The following is an 18,172-nucleotide window of genomic DNA, read 5'->3' on the forward strand; positions in this document are numbered from 1 at the left end:
ACTGGCATCCAGACCCATTTACTGGTGAGGATGGAGGGTTTGTGGTCCTGCAAACCGGCTCCCATCAGCTCCAGGCAGGACAGGGATGCTGGGAGCATGTGGTCCAGCGGTTTTGGGTACCAGAGGTTCCCCATCTCTGCTCTCTGGGGTCTCAGGAGACAGCTCCCGAGGCCAGATAACAACAACAACAACAACAACAATAATAATAATTTATTATTTCTACCCCAGCCCATCACTAACAGGCTGCCCTTCTCCCTCCTCGGGGAAAAGCCCCCAAGAGCCACACACACAGCTCTTTAAAGGGAGCTCGGCTCTTGGGGGCTTTTGAGGGAGGTGGGGGAAGTGAGAGAGCCTCGCTCTGTCCCTTCCCCCACCTAGCACAAAAGCCAGGGATAGCCGCGCGAAGCCTCCCCAGGGCAGTGGGATGAAGGCTCCCCGCTCCCCTGCGGAGGCTTCGAGGGCTAACCCCAGAGCTGCTCAGGAGCTTGTGGGGCTGGTGGGGGAAGCCCGGGTCCCCCCCCCCAGTCCCAAAGAACAACTTGTGGGGCTGGTGATGGGGGAAGCCCGGGTTCCCCACCCCCAGCCCCAGGGACCACACCTTCGCTCCATAAGACGCACAGACATTTCCCCTTAGATTGTAAGAGGGGAGCAAAAAATACGGTAAAAACTTCCCTGAACAGATCCTTTCTCTAAGTGGAGAGGGCATTGGGGATGGAAGCTGGGGCCTTCTGCATGCAGAGCAGGAGTTTTGCCAGGGGACCATTCATCCCCCCTTGAATGTAACAGCTAGAAAAGGGGAAGAAATACCCCCATCCACTGGCTGTCTGGCATTCAGCACAAGATATTTCCTCCCGAATCCTTGCGAGCAAACACACACACAAAGGAAGGGAATGCGGGAGGCTGGTGTTGGACTTGTCTTTGATTTTGAGGGACAAGCAGCCCTTTGTTTCTGAGCCCGGAAAGCTGGGAACTCGGGGTAATTCTTTTTAAATCTCTCTCTCTCCCTCTCTTTCGGGGAAGAAGGAGAAGAGAAGGGGGCGAATAGGGTTGTGAGAAGCCTTCAGCCGCCTTCACAAGCCTCCCATGTTAATCTCAGATGTTTGCCCGTCTCTCGGCAATCTTTGACGTCGGGGAGGGTTGCCAACTGTCCAGCTGCTAGTGCAGCTTTGAAATGAGCTCAATTAGTAGAGGGCCTTGTTTCTCTCCACACTCTGAACCGGTTTCATTTTTCTTCTTCTGGTAATAATAATAAGATAATGCTTGAAAGCACAAGAGCTGGCGAACCAGTGTGCTGTCTACAGGGCTGAATCAATACCTTAGGGGCCCTAAGCAATGAGAAGATTTTAGTGGCACCCATATGTATGTACAGTGATAAGGGGTGCGGGTGGCGCTGTGGGTTAAACCACTGAGCCTAGGACTTGCCAATCAAAGGTTGGTGGTTCGAATCCCTGCGACGGAGTGAGCTCCCGTTGCTCTGTCCCAGCTCCTGCCAACCTAGCAGTTCGGAAGCATGTCAAAGTGCAAGTAGATAAATAGGTACCACTCTGGCAGGAAGGTAAAAGGCGTTTCCGTGCGCTGCTCTGGTTCGCCAGAAGCGGCTTAGTCATGCTGGTCACATGACCCGGAAGCTGTACGCCGGCTCCCTCGGCCAATAAAGCGAGATGAGCACCGCAACCCCAGAGTCAGCCACGACTGGACCTAACGGTCAGGGGTCCCTTTACCTTTATATGTACAGGGGTACCTTGGTTCTCAAACGCCTTGGTACCCAAACAACTTGGAACCCGAACACTGCAAACCCGGAAGTAAACACTGCAAACTCGGAAGCCGGATGTGCTCTGTTTTGAGTGCCGCACTTCCATTTTGAGTGTTATGCTGAGGTCTGTCTGTTTTTGCTGTTTATTTTCCATTTTTGTTTGATTGCGTGACTGCAGTACATTGTTTATTGCTTTCATTTTATGGATCAATGGTCTCGTTAGATAGTAAAATCCATATTAAATTGTTGTTTTAGGGGTTGTTTTTAAAAGTCCAGAATGGATTAATCCATTTTGCATTACTTTCTATGAGAAAGCGTGCCTTAATTTTGGAACGGACTTCCGGAATGGATTAAGTTTGAGAACCAAGGTACCACTGTAATTCAAAACCAAATTATTACTATGTATATTTTTATACCTCACATTTTTCCTTGGCAGGGTCTCAAGGTGACTTAAAATTAAACAGGAACAGCTAATACATTTTATAAAAAATATATCTGTGAAAGCTCAGGGGTCGCATAATGCAATGCACAATATGTATATATATTGTTATATGCCACCCCCATTCTCCAAAGAGAGAGAGATTTCAGTGGTTCCAGGCACTTACCCAGGGTTTGGTTAACACTAGAATGTGTAGACGTCCCCTGAAGCTGAATGCTGGAAGATTCAGGAAAGAAGAAAGCAGGTCCTTCTTTGTGTAGCACAGAGTTAAACTGTGGAACTCCCTCCCACATCAGGCAGGGATGGCCTGCAAATCGGATGGTTTTAATAGAGGATTAGACACATTGAGGAGAAGGAGAAGGTTATCAGTGGTTACTAGCCAGGACGGCTATGCTCTGTAATAATAGTAATAATAATAATAATAATAATAATAATAATAATAATAATAATAATAATTTATTATTTATATCCCACCCATCTGGCTGGGTTTTCCCAGCCACTCTGGGCGGCTTCCAACAAAATATTAAAATACCATAATACATCAAACATTAAAAGCTTCCCTAAACAGGGCTGCCTTCAGGTGTCTTCTAAAAGTCTGGTAGTTTTTGTTCTCTTTGACATCTCATGGGAGGGCATTCCACAGGTAGGGCGCCACCACCGAGAAGGCCCTCTGCCTGGTTCCCTGTAACTTGGCTTCTCGCAGGGAGGGAACCACCAGGAGGCCTTCGGAGCTGGACCTCAGTGTCCGGGTAGAACGATGGCGGTGGAGACGCTCCTTCAGGTATCCTGGGCCGAGGCCGTTTAGGGCTTTCAAGGTCAGCACCAACATTTTGAATTGTGCTCAGAAACGTACTGGGAGCCAATGTAGGTCTTTCAAGACCGGTGTTACGTGGTCTCGGTGGCCACTCCCAATCACCAGTCTAGCTGCTGCATTCTGGATTAGTTGGAGTTTCCGGGTCACCTTCAAAGGTAGCCCCATTGCAGTAGTCCAAGCGGGAGATAACTAGAGCATGCACCACTCTACCACTCTGGCGAGACAGTCTTTGGGCAGGTGGGGTCTCATCCCGCATACCAGATGGAGCTGGTAAACAGCTGCCCTGCACACAGAATTGACCTGTGCCTCCATGGGCAGATGTGAGTCCAGAATGACTCCCAGGCTGCGCACCTGGTCCTTCAGGGGCACAGTTACCCCATTCAGGACCTCCACACCCGCCCACCTCCTGTCCCCCAAAAACAGTACTTCTGTCTTGTCAGGATTCAACCTCAATCTGTTAGCCGCCATCCATCCTCCAACCGCCTCCAGGCACTCACACAGGACCTTCACCACCTTCACTGGTTCCGATTTAAAAGAGAGGTAGAGCTGGGTACCATCCGCCTATTGATGCTTCTGAATGCCAGTTGCTGGAAGAGAGAGGGCTCTTGTGTTCGAATCCTGCTTGAGGCATCTGGCTGGCCGCTGTGAGAACAGGATGCTGGGCGAGGTGGGTCACTGGCCTGATCCAGCCCCAGGCTTTTCTCATGTTCCTGTATTGATTGTATACATATGATTGTGTGTCATCTGACCCGTCTACTGCAATTATTAAGTTTGCAGATGACACCACCATAATGGGTTTAATAACAGGTGGAGACGAATCAGCATATAGAGGGGAGGTCCAAAAAATATCTCCATGGTGCCTAGGGAACAACTTGCACCTTAATATCAGCAAGACAAAGGAGATGGTGTTGGACTTTCAGAGGAATAGAGGAGAACTAGCCCCGCTGTACATCGGGGAGGGCTGTGCGGAGAGAGTCTCTTCCTTTAAATTCCTAGGAGTTTATCTGAATACAGCACAAGATATTATGGGCTGTCCCGGGAATCCACTGGATGACATCACGGAAGAACGTTGCCTCAGGAGAGTGAGGAAAATCATCAGGGATGATTCACACCCTGGCCAGCACTTTCTTGATCTCCTGCCCTCGGGCAGAAGATATAGAAGCATGATTAGTCGCACCAACAGGGTAAAGAACAACTTCTATCTGTGGGCTGTTAGGCTGCTGATGAAAAGATAACATCAGGGCAACTGACTTTTGGGTTTGGTGGGTGTGCGTCAGTAAACGAGGGGAATTAAGACTAAGAGAGCTGAGTGGGGGGTGCTTGTATAATCTCACTGCATACAAGTTGTAAAGGTAAAGGTAAAGGGACCCTTGACCATTAGGTCCAGTCGCGGACGACTCTGGGGTTGCGGCACTCATCTCACTTTACTGGCCGAGGGAGCCGACGTACAGCTTCCGGGTCATGTGGCCAGCATGTCTAAGCCGCTTCTGGTGAACCAGAGCAGCGCACGGAAACGCTGTTTACCTTCCCACCAGAGCGGTACCTATTTATCTACTTGCACTTTGACATGCTTCCGAACTGCTAGGTGGGCAGGCGCAAGGACCGAGCAATGGGAGCTCACCCCGTCGCGGGGATTCGAACCACCGACCTTCTGATCGGCAAGTCCTAGGCTCAGTGGTTTAATCCACAGCGCCACCCGCATCCCTATACAAGCTGTACAAGTGACAATAAAGTATTTCAACTTCAATTTAATTCATTCAGGTGGCAGGATCCCCCTCTCCGTGTGTTCTTCTGAAATGCAACAGGTTTGTCCCCTCCGAGGCACCAGAGTTGCCTAATTCTTTGCCTCACTACATTCAGCTGGCCTCTCACTATGTCCCTTTCGTTACCAGGTAGAGACATTTCCACCAGATTGCTTATACGGAAAGAAATGAAGGGAATGAAAACAGGCCCCTTTGACCTCCACAACTGAGAGTTGCTGTGTGTGTGTCGACCCTCTTGCCCCCAGTCTCGTGTGCTTTTCTCGCTCTCCCTGCCAAACCACGTTGAATTTTGCTGATGGGGTTTTTATGCGCCACCCCCAAAACGACAGTGCATTTCTTTTTCTAAGCGTGGGTTTGAAACGATTGATCGGTAAGCCGCCTTGAGGGTCCCATCTGCGTCAAGGAATCCATTAATAAACTCGGGGGCTGGCTTCCCCAGGCTTGGGGGAAATGGATTGACACTGATGGAACTCAAAGCCTCTCTATGTATCCCATTCCGCATCCCTCATCTCCCTCAGATCCAGGTTCCTGGTTCACAAAGAGACCTCCAGGCTGCCTCCCCTCAAAGCATTTCTCCTCCACGCAGCGCAGCAAATAGCTCTGAGACAACAGCGCATTATTCTCCTGTTGTGGTTGCCCAGCAACCATGGGCGCCTCGCTGGAACCCCCCATTTGGGTGATGTGGGGGGAAATGAAATCCTTTCTGTGTCTCCTGGGCACCCAGGGCTTCAGAGTGATGTCACGGTTTCCACAGAAACATACAGGAGGTTATTTTTTTATTTTTTTAAAAAAGCCCTAAACACTGTTCTTTTATTTATACGCATTTAAGCTCCCCTTCTTGGGAGAAAAGCAATGACAAACCTAGACAGCATCTTAAAAAGCAGAGACATCACCTTGCTGACATAGGTCCGTATAGTTAAAGCGATGGTTTTCCCAGTAGTGATGTATGGAAGTGAGAGCTAGACCATAAAGAAGGCTGATCGCCGAAGAATTGATGCTTTTGAATTATGCTGCTGGAGGAGACTCTTGAGAGTCCCATAGACTGCAAGAAGATCCAACCTCTCCATTCTGAAGGAAATCAGCCCTGAGTGCTCACTGGAAGGACAGATCCTGAAGCTGAGGCTCCAATTCTTTGGCCAGTATTGGAAGAGAAGACTCCCTGGAAAAGACCCTGATGTTGGGAAAGATTGAGGGCACAAGGAGAAGGGAACGACAGAGGACGAGATGGTTGGACAGTGTTCTCGAACCTACCAGCATGAGTTTGACCAAACTGCGGGAGGCAGTGGAAGACAGGCGTGCTCTGGTCCAGGGGGTCACAAGGAATCGGACACAACTGAATGACTCAACAACAACAACTAGCTCCCCTTTTTCCAAGGAGTCCTAGGGTGGGTTAGCACAGCTTATCGATGCAATGAATGAAGCCACGGGGGCAGGTCTTGCCCAGGTAAACAGGGGACAGGTCACAGAATTGTAGACTTGAAAGGGACCTCCAGGGGTTATCTAGTCCAACCCCATGCAATGCGGGAATCTCAGCTAAAGCATCCGAGACAGATGGCCATCCCACCTTAAAAACCTCCAAGGAAGGAGAGTCCACAACTTCCCAAGGGAGACGGTTCCATTGTTGAGTGGCTCTTGCTGGCAGAAAGTTTTCCCCCGTATGTTTTGTTGGAATCTCCTTTCTCGTAACTTGAAGCCATGGGTTCAGGTCCTACCCTCCAGAGCAGGAGAAAACAAGCTGGCTCCATCTTCCATGTAGGAGCCCTTGAGATATTTGAAGATGGCTATCCTATCTCCTCTCAGTCTCCTCCAGGCTAAACATCCAGGCAACTCCTTCAACCACTCCTCATCAGGCTTGGCTTCCAGAACCCTGATCATCTTGGTCTCCCTCCTCTGCACACCTTCTAGCTTGTCAACTTAAATTGTGGTGCCCAGCTGTGAAGCTTTATGTATTCAGCAAATATGATGTCCAACACTGAACAGTGATTCCAGATATTGACTACTGTTTTGTAGAATTCTTCATCAGCGTGGTGGGAGGATATAGAATTGCTTCATAAACCTATCTTATTTCGAATGAATGTATGTAAATGAAAATATCAAATGCTGTGGAACAGCGCTCATGTAATAGTGTAGCCACCATGCTGACGAAGAATTCTGCGAAACAGTAGTCAATATCTGGAATACGCAGCTTGTCTTTCATCGTACTAAGTCTGGTACCTCACTTCATTTAAAGATTTTCAGAGATTTTGAGACTAAAGATTTCATTTTGTACTTGTTATGGTTTGAAGGAATTCTATAAAGATTGTCTATTCCATATGTACATGGTCATCGTGTTGCCTAGACATTGCTGACATACTCTTTGCAACACAGGGGTCTGTTTGGTTAATTTGCCATTTCGGTATGGTCCATCATCTTGATTTTCCATTCTTCTCTGGTTGGGACTTTGTCTTCTTTCCATCTCTGTGCAAAAAGCATCTTTGCAGCTGTCGTCGCGTACATAAATAGTCTTTTCAAGTCCTTTGGTAGTTCATCACCTATAATTCCTAATAGAAAAGCTTCTGGTTTTTCCACAAAGGTTATCTTGAACATTTTTTTTTCAACTCATTATATATCATTTCCCAGAAAGCTTTCGTTATTTTGCATGTCCACCACATGTGGTAGAAAGTTCCTTCTCTTTCTTTACATTTCCAACATATACTGGTAGCAGTTTGATACATTTTTGCTAACCGTGTAGGTGTTAAGTGCCAACGGTACATCGACTCATTGTTGAAACCGTGTTTATGGAAGACAATCTTACTCGGCTACGAGGGATCGCCAAATAATTTTCGTATAGTTTTCTTTCAACGTACAGCACGCTGTAAACTTTAAATCTTCCCTTCATAACTTTTTCCAAGATGAAAATTGTCTATTACAGTATACCCAATGTCCTTTGTCCATATTTATTAAATCTATCAGTTGCTCTCTCCTCACCACAGCAATGCAAAGCAACTTGCAATATTTTAAGCAAAGAAACCAAACACATACATAAATAAACATTATAAATTTTTATGTATGTGTTTGGTTTCTTTGCTTAAAATATTGTAAGTTAATTAATGCAAAATGTTTACAGACAACTAAAGATATGATATCATATCAACTGTATAGTGGTCGAAGGAAGTCAACGTCTTCTATTTTCCTTTTGACTTTTTTTTTAAAAATCTCTTCTTTATTTATTTCTTTTTCTTTTCAATATGTATCATTTTCTTATTTTTTGTATTTTTTTCTTATTAGTAGCTTTTTGGTATTCGGTAACCTGTATTATTTGTATAACTGTACTCTTTTTTCTGGCATGTGTGTAATATTTATATAGAAAATAAAAATTTAGAGAAGCTTTCAAAAAACAACAACACATACTTAAATTACAACCAGCAAATTTAGCAATAAATAAATATTAATTATAAGAACTAACTTAAATATAATTGGTATTTTATTACTATTATTATTAGTGATTGTTTCTCATGAGGGTGGGCAAAGAATCCATTCTAGTGCGGGGGTTTTGTAAAAAAAAAAATCGTTTATACTTTTCAGATATATTCATTTCACTGACTTTACACTCATTTTGACATTTCAAAACTTGACTTCCTTTCCCCTCTTTCTGTGGTTCCTTAAATTTATTTTTAATATCTTCTGCATATCCAAATTCAGTTAACTTACTCATTTATTTACCTCCTTTAAATATATACTCTTATGTAACTGCAAGTTATTACAATAATCCTGGCAGTGTTTTTTATCTGTTTACAATTTGTCTGTACATATTCAATAAACCATTTACAGTCAAACAAACAAAAAGTTTGTTAGCTTGATTTCTTATTCTTCTTGTAGGTTTTGCCATTTTTGCATAGTTTTTGTATCCATCATTCTAGTGAGATTCAGACTGTTACTTGCAGACCAATCTGTTTGCTGAACTTCTGTCTCCCTTCTCCATCTCTCCTCCTTCAAGGTTTATGAACCACAGAGTGCCGCCCAACCGGAGATACCAGCCCACAGAATATGAACATGCAGCCAATTGCGCCACACATGCTGTGAGTTGTATTATTATTATTATTATTATTATTATTATTATTATTATTATTTTAAATTTGTTTACCGCTCTTTATCCATAGATCTCAGGGCTGTTCAATATAAGTGTAAAGAGAAAGAAGGCATGATTTTTCACATGTGGTGGAATTGTAAAATAATCAAAAGGTTTTAGGAAACGATTTACAATGAAATGAAAAAAATGTTTAATATAACATTTGTTAAAAGGCCAGAAGCTTTGGCCAAGACTTGCCAAAAGAGCAGAAAAAGTTATTCATGTGTGCGACAACAGTGGCTAGAATATTACTAGCCGAAAAATGGAAAGACAACAAAATACCAACAAAAAAATACTGTAATTGAATATTTGGATTGATAAATTGTTATGTTGAAATTGTTTAATAAAAATACTTTTAAAAAGAGAGAGAAATCTGCTAGTTTTAGCCAGATCAAGGGGGACATAAAGACCTTTTCTTCCCTTTCCTTCTCCCTCAGTTCTGGATCATTCCCAGCATCCTGGGCAGCTCCATCCTCCACGTCCTTTCGGACAACCCCTGGGAGACCATCTCCGCCTGGATCTACGGCTTTGGGTTGTCTGGCTTGTTCATTGTCTCCACCATCTTCCACACTATCTCCTGGAAGAAGAGCCACTTGCGGTAACTCTGACGTCTGCTGTGCAAGGGCGGGCGATGGCGGCGCTGGAGCTCGCTTGCCCTTTGAGCAAGGCAGGCCTCTTTTCTCTCCAGCTTCCGGCAGCAAGCAGAGAGGCCACCTTGGCCTCTTGTTCTCCATCCTAGGATGGCGTAGCAGCCGGCCAGGTTGTGGGAATGTTCAGGGAGCCAGGAGAGGATATATTATTTATTAATATCCTTCCTAACTTGTGCTAGCAAGTTCTATAACTTAGCAGAGTTTTACATTCCCCTTTTAAATGGACAGCAGATAGCAGGTTGCAGGCTTGTTTAAGTCTCTCAATATTAGTGACCTGGTAAGTCCCCTGGTAAGGGACGCGGGTGGCGCTGTGGGTTAAACCACAGAGCCTAGGGCTTGCCGATCAGAAGGTCGGCGGTTCGAATCCCCACAACAGGGTGAGCTCCCATTGCTCAGTCCCAGCTCCTGCCAATCTAGCAGTTTGAAAGCATGTCAAAGTTCAAGTAGATAAATAGGTACCGCTCCGGCGGGAAGGTAAACGGTGTTTCCGTGCGCTGCTCTGGTTTGCCAGAAGCGGCTCAGTCCTGCTGGCCACATGACCTGGAAGCTGTATGCCGGCTCCCTCGGCCAATAGAATCATAGAATCATAGAGTTGGAATAGACCACAAGGGCCATCGAGTCCAACCCCCTGCCAAGCAGGAAACACCATCAGAGCACTCCTGACATATGGTTGTCAAGCCTCTGCTTAAAGACCTCCAAAGAAGGAGACTCCACCACACTCCTTGGCAGCAAATTCCACTGTCAAACAGCTCTTACTGTCAGGAAGTTCTTCCTAGTGTTTAGGTGGAATCTTATTTCTTGTAGTTTGGATCCATTGCTCCGTGTCCGCTTCTCTGGAGCAGCAGAGAACAACCTTTCTCCCTCCTCTATATGACATCCTTTTATATATTTGAACATGGCTATCATATCACCCCTTAACCTCCTCTTCTCCAGGCTAAACATGCCCAGCTCCCTTAGCTGTTCCTCATAAGGCATCGTTTCCAGGCCTTTGACCATTTTGGTTGCCCTCCTCTGGACACGTTCCAGTTTCTCAGTGTCCTTCTTGAACTGTGGTGCCCAGAACTGGACACAGTACTCCAGGTGAGGTCTGACCAGAGCAGAATACAGTGGCACTATTACTTCCCTTGATCTAGATGCTATACTCCTATTGATGCAGCCCAGAATTGCATTGGCTTTTTTAGCTGCCGCGTCACACTGTTGGCTCATGTCAAGTTTGTGGTCAACCAAGACTCCTAGATCCTTTTCATATGTACTGCTCTCAAGCCAGGTGTCCCCCATCTTGTATTTGTGCCTCTCATTTTTTTTGCCCAAGTGCAATACTTTACATTTCTCCCTGTTAAAGTTCATCTTGTTTGTTTTGGCCCAGTTCTCTAATATGTCAAGGTCATTTTGAAGTGTGATCCTGTCCTCTGGGGTGTTAGCCATCCCTCCCAGTTTGGTGTCATCTGCAAATTTGATCAGGATGCCCTTGAGTCCATCATCCAAGTCGTTGATAAAGATGTTGAATAAGACCGGGCCCAAGACAGAACCCTGTGGCACCCCACTAGTCGCTCTTCTCCAGGATGAAGAGGAACCATTGATGAGCACCCTTTGGGTTCGGTCAGTCAGCCAGTTACAAATCCACTGAGTGGTAGCATAGTCAAGACTGCATTTTACCAGCTTCTTTACAAGAATATCATGGGGCACCTTGTCAAATGCCTTGCTGAAATCAAGGTAGGCTACATCCACTGCATTCCCTTCATCTACCAGGCTTGTAATTCTGTCAAAAAAACGAGATCAGGTTAGTCTGACATGACTTATTTTTCAGAAATCCATGCTGACTATTGGTGATCACAGCATTCCTTTCTAGGTGCTCACAGACTGCTTGCTTAATGATCTGCTACAGAATCTTCCCTGGTATTGATGTCAGACTGACTGGGCGATAATTAAATAAATAATTAATAAAGCGACCCCAGAGTTGGTCACGACTGGACCTAATGGTCAGGGGTCCCTTTACCTTTACCTTTACCTTTAAGTCCCCTTATATCCCTCTTAAAAGAATGAACATGCCACAATCTTGTGTAATGTATATAAAATAAGTTTACTCACATCATCAGTTCACAGTTGGATCCCTGAAGGCAGACTTAGTTACAAAGTATATGCATGTGGATCTATCCCATGTGGGGACAATCCCAGAGTCCTCTGGAAGCCAACAGAGCATCTCTAGCTAAAAAGCTGCTCCAACAACGGAGGAAGCCAAAAGAGAGAGTGTGTGCTGCGTGCCTTGTCCTTTTGTTACCTGGACAGGTGAGGTCACGCCCACCTCTGGTCCCATGCAAGAGGAAGGATGCTCCAGGCTGTTGGAAAATTCCATTCCACCATTGAAGACATGAAACTGTTGCATGTCACATGTCTGTTTACATACCAGCACAGCTTGCTGGGAACTTGCGTTGTGTGTATAGCTGTTGTTTTTCTCTGTGTCTCTGAGAAGACAAAGAGAGAGACGACATGTTTCTTTGTCTTGATTTATGAATAATAAATCCATAGTTGTAGTATGATTCCACAAGCCTCACGCCTATTCTGTGTGCACTGTTTGCTCTGCTGATATAGTGTGCCCTGGCTTTGAAGCCTGGGTTGTTGATTTACGTCAGACCAGAGGCCGATGGGTCTTCGCAGCGGGACAGCTGGAAGGAGATGACCCAGCTAGGGCTAGCCAACTGGCCTTGCGACCCTCTGCATACCAACACAGGCCAGGAGGAAACAGGAAGTTTTCGACTGGCTGGACCAAACATTCCCCTGCATGTCCAGTCTAGGAAAACAAGGAATGCTGTACTTGACTGTTATTTATGTATCACATCCCACACAGGTGAGGTGGGGAAAGGCCAGCCCATTTGTCTCCATGGCAACCCATTTGGACATGGAAATGGTGGCACTTAACCGGCTGGCTAAGGAACTTGTCTGGCTGGTTTTCCTGTTCATGTAGCCTCACCTGCACAGGATCAGAAGTTTGGAAGGGACCCCTAGGTATCATCCAGACTGACCCCACCACACCTGTATGAAACAGTGTTCTTTCTTTCTCTCTCTTTCTCTTCTGCAGGACTGTGGAGCATTGCCTGCACATGTTTGACAGAATGGTCATCTACTTCTTCATAGCTGCCTCCTATGCCCCTTGGTGAGTTTTCGCGAGGGGTCTACCCAGCCTTTCAGAAACTTGAAGAGGGGCAGTGTGGTGTAGTGGTTAGAGTACTGGACTAGGAGACCAAGGTTCAAGCCTAGGGCAAGTCACTGCCTTCACAGCCTAACCTACCTCGCAGGATTTTTCTGGGGGTTAAATGGAGAGGGAGGAGAACCATGTAGCGCCACCTTGAGCTCCTCGGGGGATAAATGGCCTATACATGTGTAATAATAATAGATATAATATTTGTTATTATTTCATGAAGCCACCCACATGATCCCCATCTGAAGCCTCTGAAAATTGCTCGGAAACTTCAGCTAGTGCAGAATTCAGCAGCCAGGTTGTTTACCAGAGCAAGACGGTTTGAGCATCTTACACCGATCCTGGTCCGACTGCACTGGCTACCAATCAGTTTTTGGGCTCAATTCAAAGTGCTGGGTTTGACCTATAAAGCCTTAAACGGCTCAGGACCGCAATACCTCAAGGACCGCCTCTTTCCATATGAACCTACCCGGATCCTGAGATCATCTTCTGAGGCCCTCCTTCGTGTGCTGTCTCCTTGAGAGGTCTGGAGGGTGGCAACATGAGAACGGGGCCTTCTCTGCAGTCACTCCCCGTCTGTGGAATGCTCTCCCCAGGGAAGTTCGCCTGGCGCCTTTGTTATACACCTTTAGGCGCCAGGCAAAAATGTCCCTTTTCAACCAGGCCCTTGGCTGACCTGTATGACATCCTATACCCTTTTAAAATGGGGTGTGTGTGTGTTATTGAGTTGTTGTTTTTATTTTGATTATCTATTTTTTGGTTTTATATTTTGATTTTATTCTGTGAACTGCCCTGAGACCTCCAGGAATAGGGCAGTATATTATTATTATTAATAATAATAATGATGATGATGATGTCCATAGGTAAGCATTGCAGTCCCATCTCCCTCCTCCTCCTCCGCTGTTCTGGATTTGTGTGTTTCCTTGTCTGTGTTTGTCTCTTTCTCTTCCCCTTTCCAGGCTCCTGTTTCTCTCAAGCACTCAATGGTCTCTGTTCTTCTCCCAGGCTGAATCTGCGGGAGTTGGGACCCTGGGCTTCCCACATGCGCTGGATCATTTGGATCATGGCCTCTGTCGGGACCATCTACGTTTTCTTTTTCCATGAACGGTGAGTCGAAACCTCGATATGCCCCCGAGGGCACTGAGTGCCAACAAGAAGGGTGGAGACACAGTGACAGGGCAGAAGTCCTTTGCACGCAGAAGGTCCCAGGTTTCTTCACGCGGCGCGGAGTTAGTCTGCGGAACTCCTTCCCACATGAGGCAATGATGGCCACCATCTTAGATGGCTTTAAAAGAAGATTCATGGATTAGGCTATTGATGGCTACCAACAAGGCAGCAGCAGCAGCAACAACAACTTTTATTTATATCCCACCCTCCCTGGCCAGAACCGGGCTCAGGGCAGCTAACATCAAAATATATAATATATTAAGACATAAAATTCAATGATTGACTAAAATACAGCTTAAAATCAGATTGAAAGCAAAATAAGATCAGATACCTTTTTATATATTCATTTAATATTGTGACAATGGAGATGAATGAAATGCGAATAGGAAAAAAGTATAAATGCTATGACGCAGAATGGAATTATGGTAACCAGGAGGCAGGAGGGAGGGAAGTCGATTAGCTCATAGGAGCAAAGACCCATGAGTTAAAATAAGGTTGTGCTTTAACTATGTAAAATGGAAACCTAATGAAAAATATTACAAAAAAAGAGAAAAGGAAAACCTCCAGATGTTGTTAGACTACAGTTCTCCATGCTCTATGCCCCGGGCCCTTTGGCTACTTGAAGGAGTACGGCCAACTCGGCCTCAGGCGCTCCTACTCAGGAGTGTTAATGGAGAAATCTGAGGGCTCCCTTGGACAACAAACAAGGACACCAGCCAGGAATACCAGAGCAAAACAGCAGCCAGGAGGCTTGGTCTTGATTGAAGACTGTGGCGACAGGACTCCCACCTGCCACAAGGTGGAACGAGATGGAAGCCCCAACAAAAGAGCCCCCAAACTTTTATTAGCTGCTAATCCCCATATTACAGCCCCCAAACTACATCACTAATACATCACGGTTACATCATGAAAGGGGAGGTCTGGTGGCAGGAATCTGAGCATCCTGGACCCTGCCCCATGGTTCCCCTTGCCCTCCACCAAACACCCATCAAGTGGAACAAAAGAGATCTTTACATTTCCCTGTTTCCCAGCCAGGTTCATCACACACTTTTGTCTTCATCTGGCTTTGTTATTTCTGGAATGGCTACCTGTCTGGCACTCAGGTATCAGGATGCCAGGAATTATCACTCAGGCAGAGGGGCTGCTGAGTAGCTGAGCTCACATGTCGATATGAATTTCTGAAGTTTTCCCAGTGAGCCAGTACATAGATACATTGATCAGTGAATTCTTACATTTGATATTGTGCAGCAAAGGCCCTTTGAATAGATAGGAAGAAACTGTGACGAAGTGTTTGGTGGGGACAAATCACAAAAGTCACCAAAGTGACTGAGCTGATGATGGCAGTGGGCTGCATGTGCATGATATCTGCTGGAGGGGCAACCCGCCCCCCCCAACCTGTGCATAAATTCCTGCAACTGTTGCATACCCTCCAACATTTCTCTGGTGAAAATAGGGTTGTCCTAAACAAAAGCGGGACATTCCAGAATCAAATCAGAAACTAGGGCAGCTTCTGTAAATCTGGGACCATCCCTGGAAAATAGGGACACTTGGTGGGCCTGTTATTATATAAGTAAATAATAATAATAAATTGTGAACCAGCAAACATGTAAGTGTTTCGGAATACCTTTTCACATTACTACCCAGAGTTTAGCTCTGGGTAAATCGACGTGTCACCGGTTAGTAGGACTGTACTGTGGTCCCTACCCCACAAATGAAGGAACTAGCAATCTAACAAGGCCAACAGTGTGACGCGGCAGCTAAAAAAGCCAATGCAATTCTGGGCTGCATCAAGAGGAGTATAGCATCTAGATCAAGGGAAGTAATAGTGCCACTGTATTCTGCTCTGGTCAGACCTCACCTGGAGTACTGTGTCCAGTTCTGGGCACCACAATTCAAGAAGGACACTGACAAACTGGAACGTGTCCAGAGGAGGGCAACCAAAATGGTCAAAGGCCTGGAAACGATGCCTTATGAGGAATGGCTAAGGGAGCTGGGCATGTTTAGCCTGGAGAAGAGGAGGTTAAGGGGTGATATGATAGCCATGTTCAAATATATAAAAGGATGTCACATAGAGGAGGGAGAAAGGTTGTTTTCTGCTGCTCCAGAGAAGCGGACACGGAGCAATGGATGCAAACTACATGAAAGAAGATTCCACCTAAACATTAGGAAGAACTTCCTGACAGTAAGAGCTGTTTGACAGTGGAATTTGCTGCCAAGGAGTGTGGTGGAGTCTCCTGGTTTGGAGGTCTTTAAGCAGAGGCTTGACAACCATATGTCAGGAGTGCTCTGATGGTGTTTCCTGCTTGGCAGGGGGTTGGACTTGATGGCCCTTGTGGTCTCTTCCAACTCTATGATTCTATGATTCTATGATTCTAAGGCAAACCATGTGCGGCTAAGCCCTTACGATGATCTACGGCTGACGCAAAGTTGGCTTACAGCACCCCCTCGTGGAACGAAATACTTTTCACAAGCCCAGATTTTTGTCCCTTATGTACGCCTCCTGTTTTTAATTGCGGGGGAAATGATGGAAAATTGAACCCAAATTTCTCGTAAACGAATCCAGCCTGCCCGGTACTTCATTTGCATCTCAAAAGAAGTTGCTTTCTTTTCTTCCAGATACAAGTTGGTGGAGCTGGTGTGCTACGTAATCATGGGGTTCCTTCCTGCGGTGGTCATTCTCTCCATGGTACGTTACCTGTGTCCTGGGGGCAGGATGGAGTGCAGTGCACTGATTTTGCACTTACGGTCCCTGTCCTTGCATTTCAAGCGAGGGGTGGGATAACAATATAAGAAGAAGAATAAATTATTATTTATACCATGCCCACCTGGCTGGGTTTCCCCAGCCACTCTGGGCGGCTTCTAACAAAATATTAAAAATACATTAAAACATCAGTCATTAAAAACTTCCCTAAACAGGACTGCCTTTAGGTGTCTTCTAAACATCAGATAGTTGTTTATTTATTTCTCCACTACTGTCTCCACTACTGGCCGAAATTCAATTCAGCGCTCTTACATAGAACACGAGGAAATAGATAAAGCAAATGATTCAGTAATGTGCAGAAAAAAAATGGACACCTGAGATAGCAATTGCAGTTGAGAATAGATTGAAAAAAACTTCTCTAAGCAGGGCTGACCTCAGGTGTCTTCTAAACATCAGATAGTTGTTTATCTCCTTGACATCTGGTGGGAGGGTGTTCCACAGGGCAGGCGCCACCACCAAGAAGGCCCTCTGCCTAGTTCCAAGTAACCTCACTTCTCACAGGGAGGGAACCACAAGAAGGCCCTTGGCGCTGGACCTCAGTGTCCGGGCAGAACGATGAGGGTGGAGACGCTCCAGGTCTTCTGGACCGAGGCCGTTTAGGGCTTTCAAGGTCAGCACCAATACCTTGAATTGTGCTTGGAAACATAGGGGGAATGCTGGGATATAAATGCATTAAATGAATAAGATTCACGTTACGTGAGGCTGAGAGTCCTGCATTTTTCCTTGTAACGTCTAGCACCCAGTGAAGGTGCTCAGAGGTGCTTGTGCCCAGGGGTGGCCAGTTCTGTTTCGCCACCTGAGGCAAAATGGGAAAGTGCCAGCCCATGACAAGATCTCATAAGAGTTCCCCAAAATTTCACGGGGTTCTCGCGGGATCTTGCCTGAACCTGGAAGCAGCTGACACTTCTCATTTCACCATACTCTCCAACATTTATGTGATGAAAATAGGGACGTCCTATTCCATAACAACAACAACAACAACAACAACAACAACAACAACAACATCAATAATAATATTTATACCCCGCCCATATGACTGGGTTTCCCAGTGAGTCTGGGAGGCTGCCAATATACAGTCGTACCTTGGAAGCCAAAAAGAATCTGTTCCAGAAGTCCATTTGACTTCCAAAATGTTCAGAAAGCAGAGCGCGGCTTCTGATTAGCTGCAGGAACCTCCTGCAGCCAATCAGAAGCCGTGGAAGCCCCGTCAGATGTTCGGCTTCCGAAAATAGTTCGCGAACTGGAACAGTCACTTCTGGGTTTGCTGCGTCCGGGAGCCAAAACCTTTGAGAACTAAGCAGTTCGAAAACCAAGGTACGACTGTATATAAAAACATAATAAAACATGAAGCATTTAAAAAAACCTTCCCTATACAGGGCTGCCTTCAGATATCTTCTAAAGGCTGTGACTTACGATATTTCCTTGGCTTGCGGGGGTCACATAACGCCATACCCTCCAATGAAAATAGGGACGTCCTAAGGAAAAGTGGGACATTCTGGGATCAAATCAGAAACCGGGATG

General features: G+C 45.8%; 1 protein-coding gene across 2 annotated transcripts in view; it reads left to right on the plus strand.

Annotated features, from left to right (window-relative positions):
* Positions 1-18,172, plus strand: part of MMD2 (monocyte to macrophage differentiation associated 2) — a 42,462-nt gene that overhangs the window by 21,385 nt on the left and 2,905 nt on the right. For both annotated transcript variants that reach the window (XM_083474815.1, XM_083474816.1), the window contains 5 exons: positions 8,746-8,827; positions 9,315-9,475; positions 12,604-12,678; positions 13,729-13,830; positions 16,507-16,576. In XM_083474815.1, coding sequence (XP_083330941.1) covers positions 8,746-8,827; positions 9,315-9,475; positions 12,604-12,678; positions 13,729-13,830; positions 16,507-16,576 — 490 coding nt within the window. The remainder of the gene's footprint in view (positions 1-8,745; positions 8,828-9,314; positions 9,476-12,603; positions 12,679-13,728; positions 13,831-16,506; positions 16,577-18,172) is intronic.

This window comes from Podarcis liolepis (assembly GCF_965112155.1).
Source record: "Podarcis liolepis genome assembly, chromosome: 14".
In the NCBI taxonomy this organism is placed as follows: domain Eukaryota; kingdom Metazoa; phylum Chordata; class Lepidosauria; order Squamata; family Lacertidae; genus Podarcis; species Podarcis liolepis.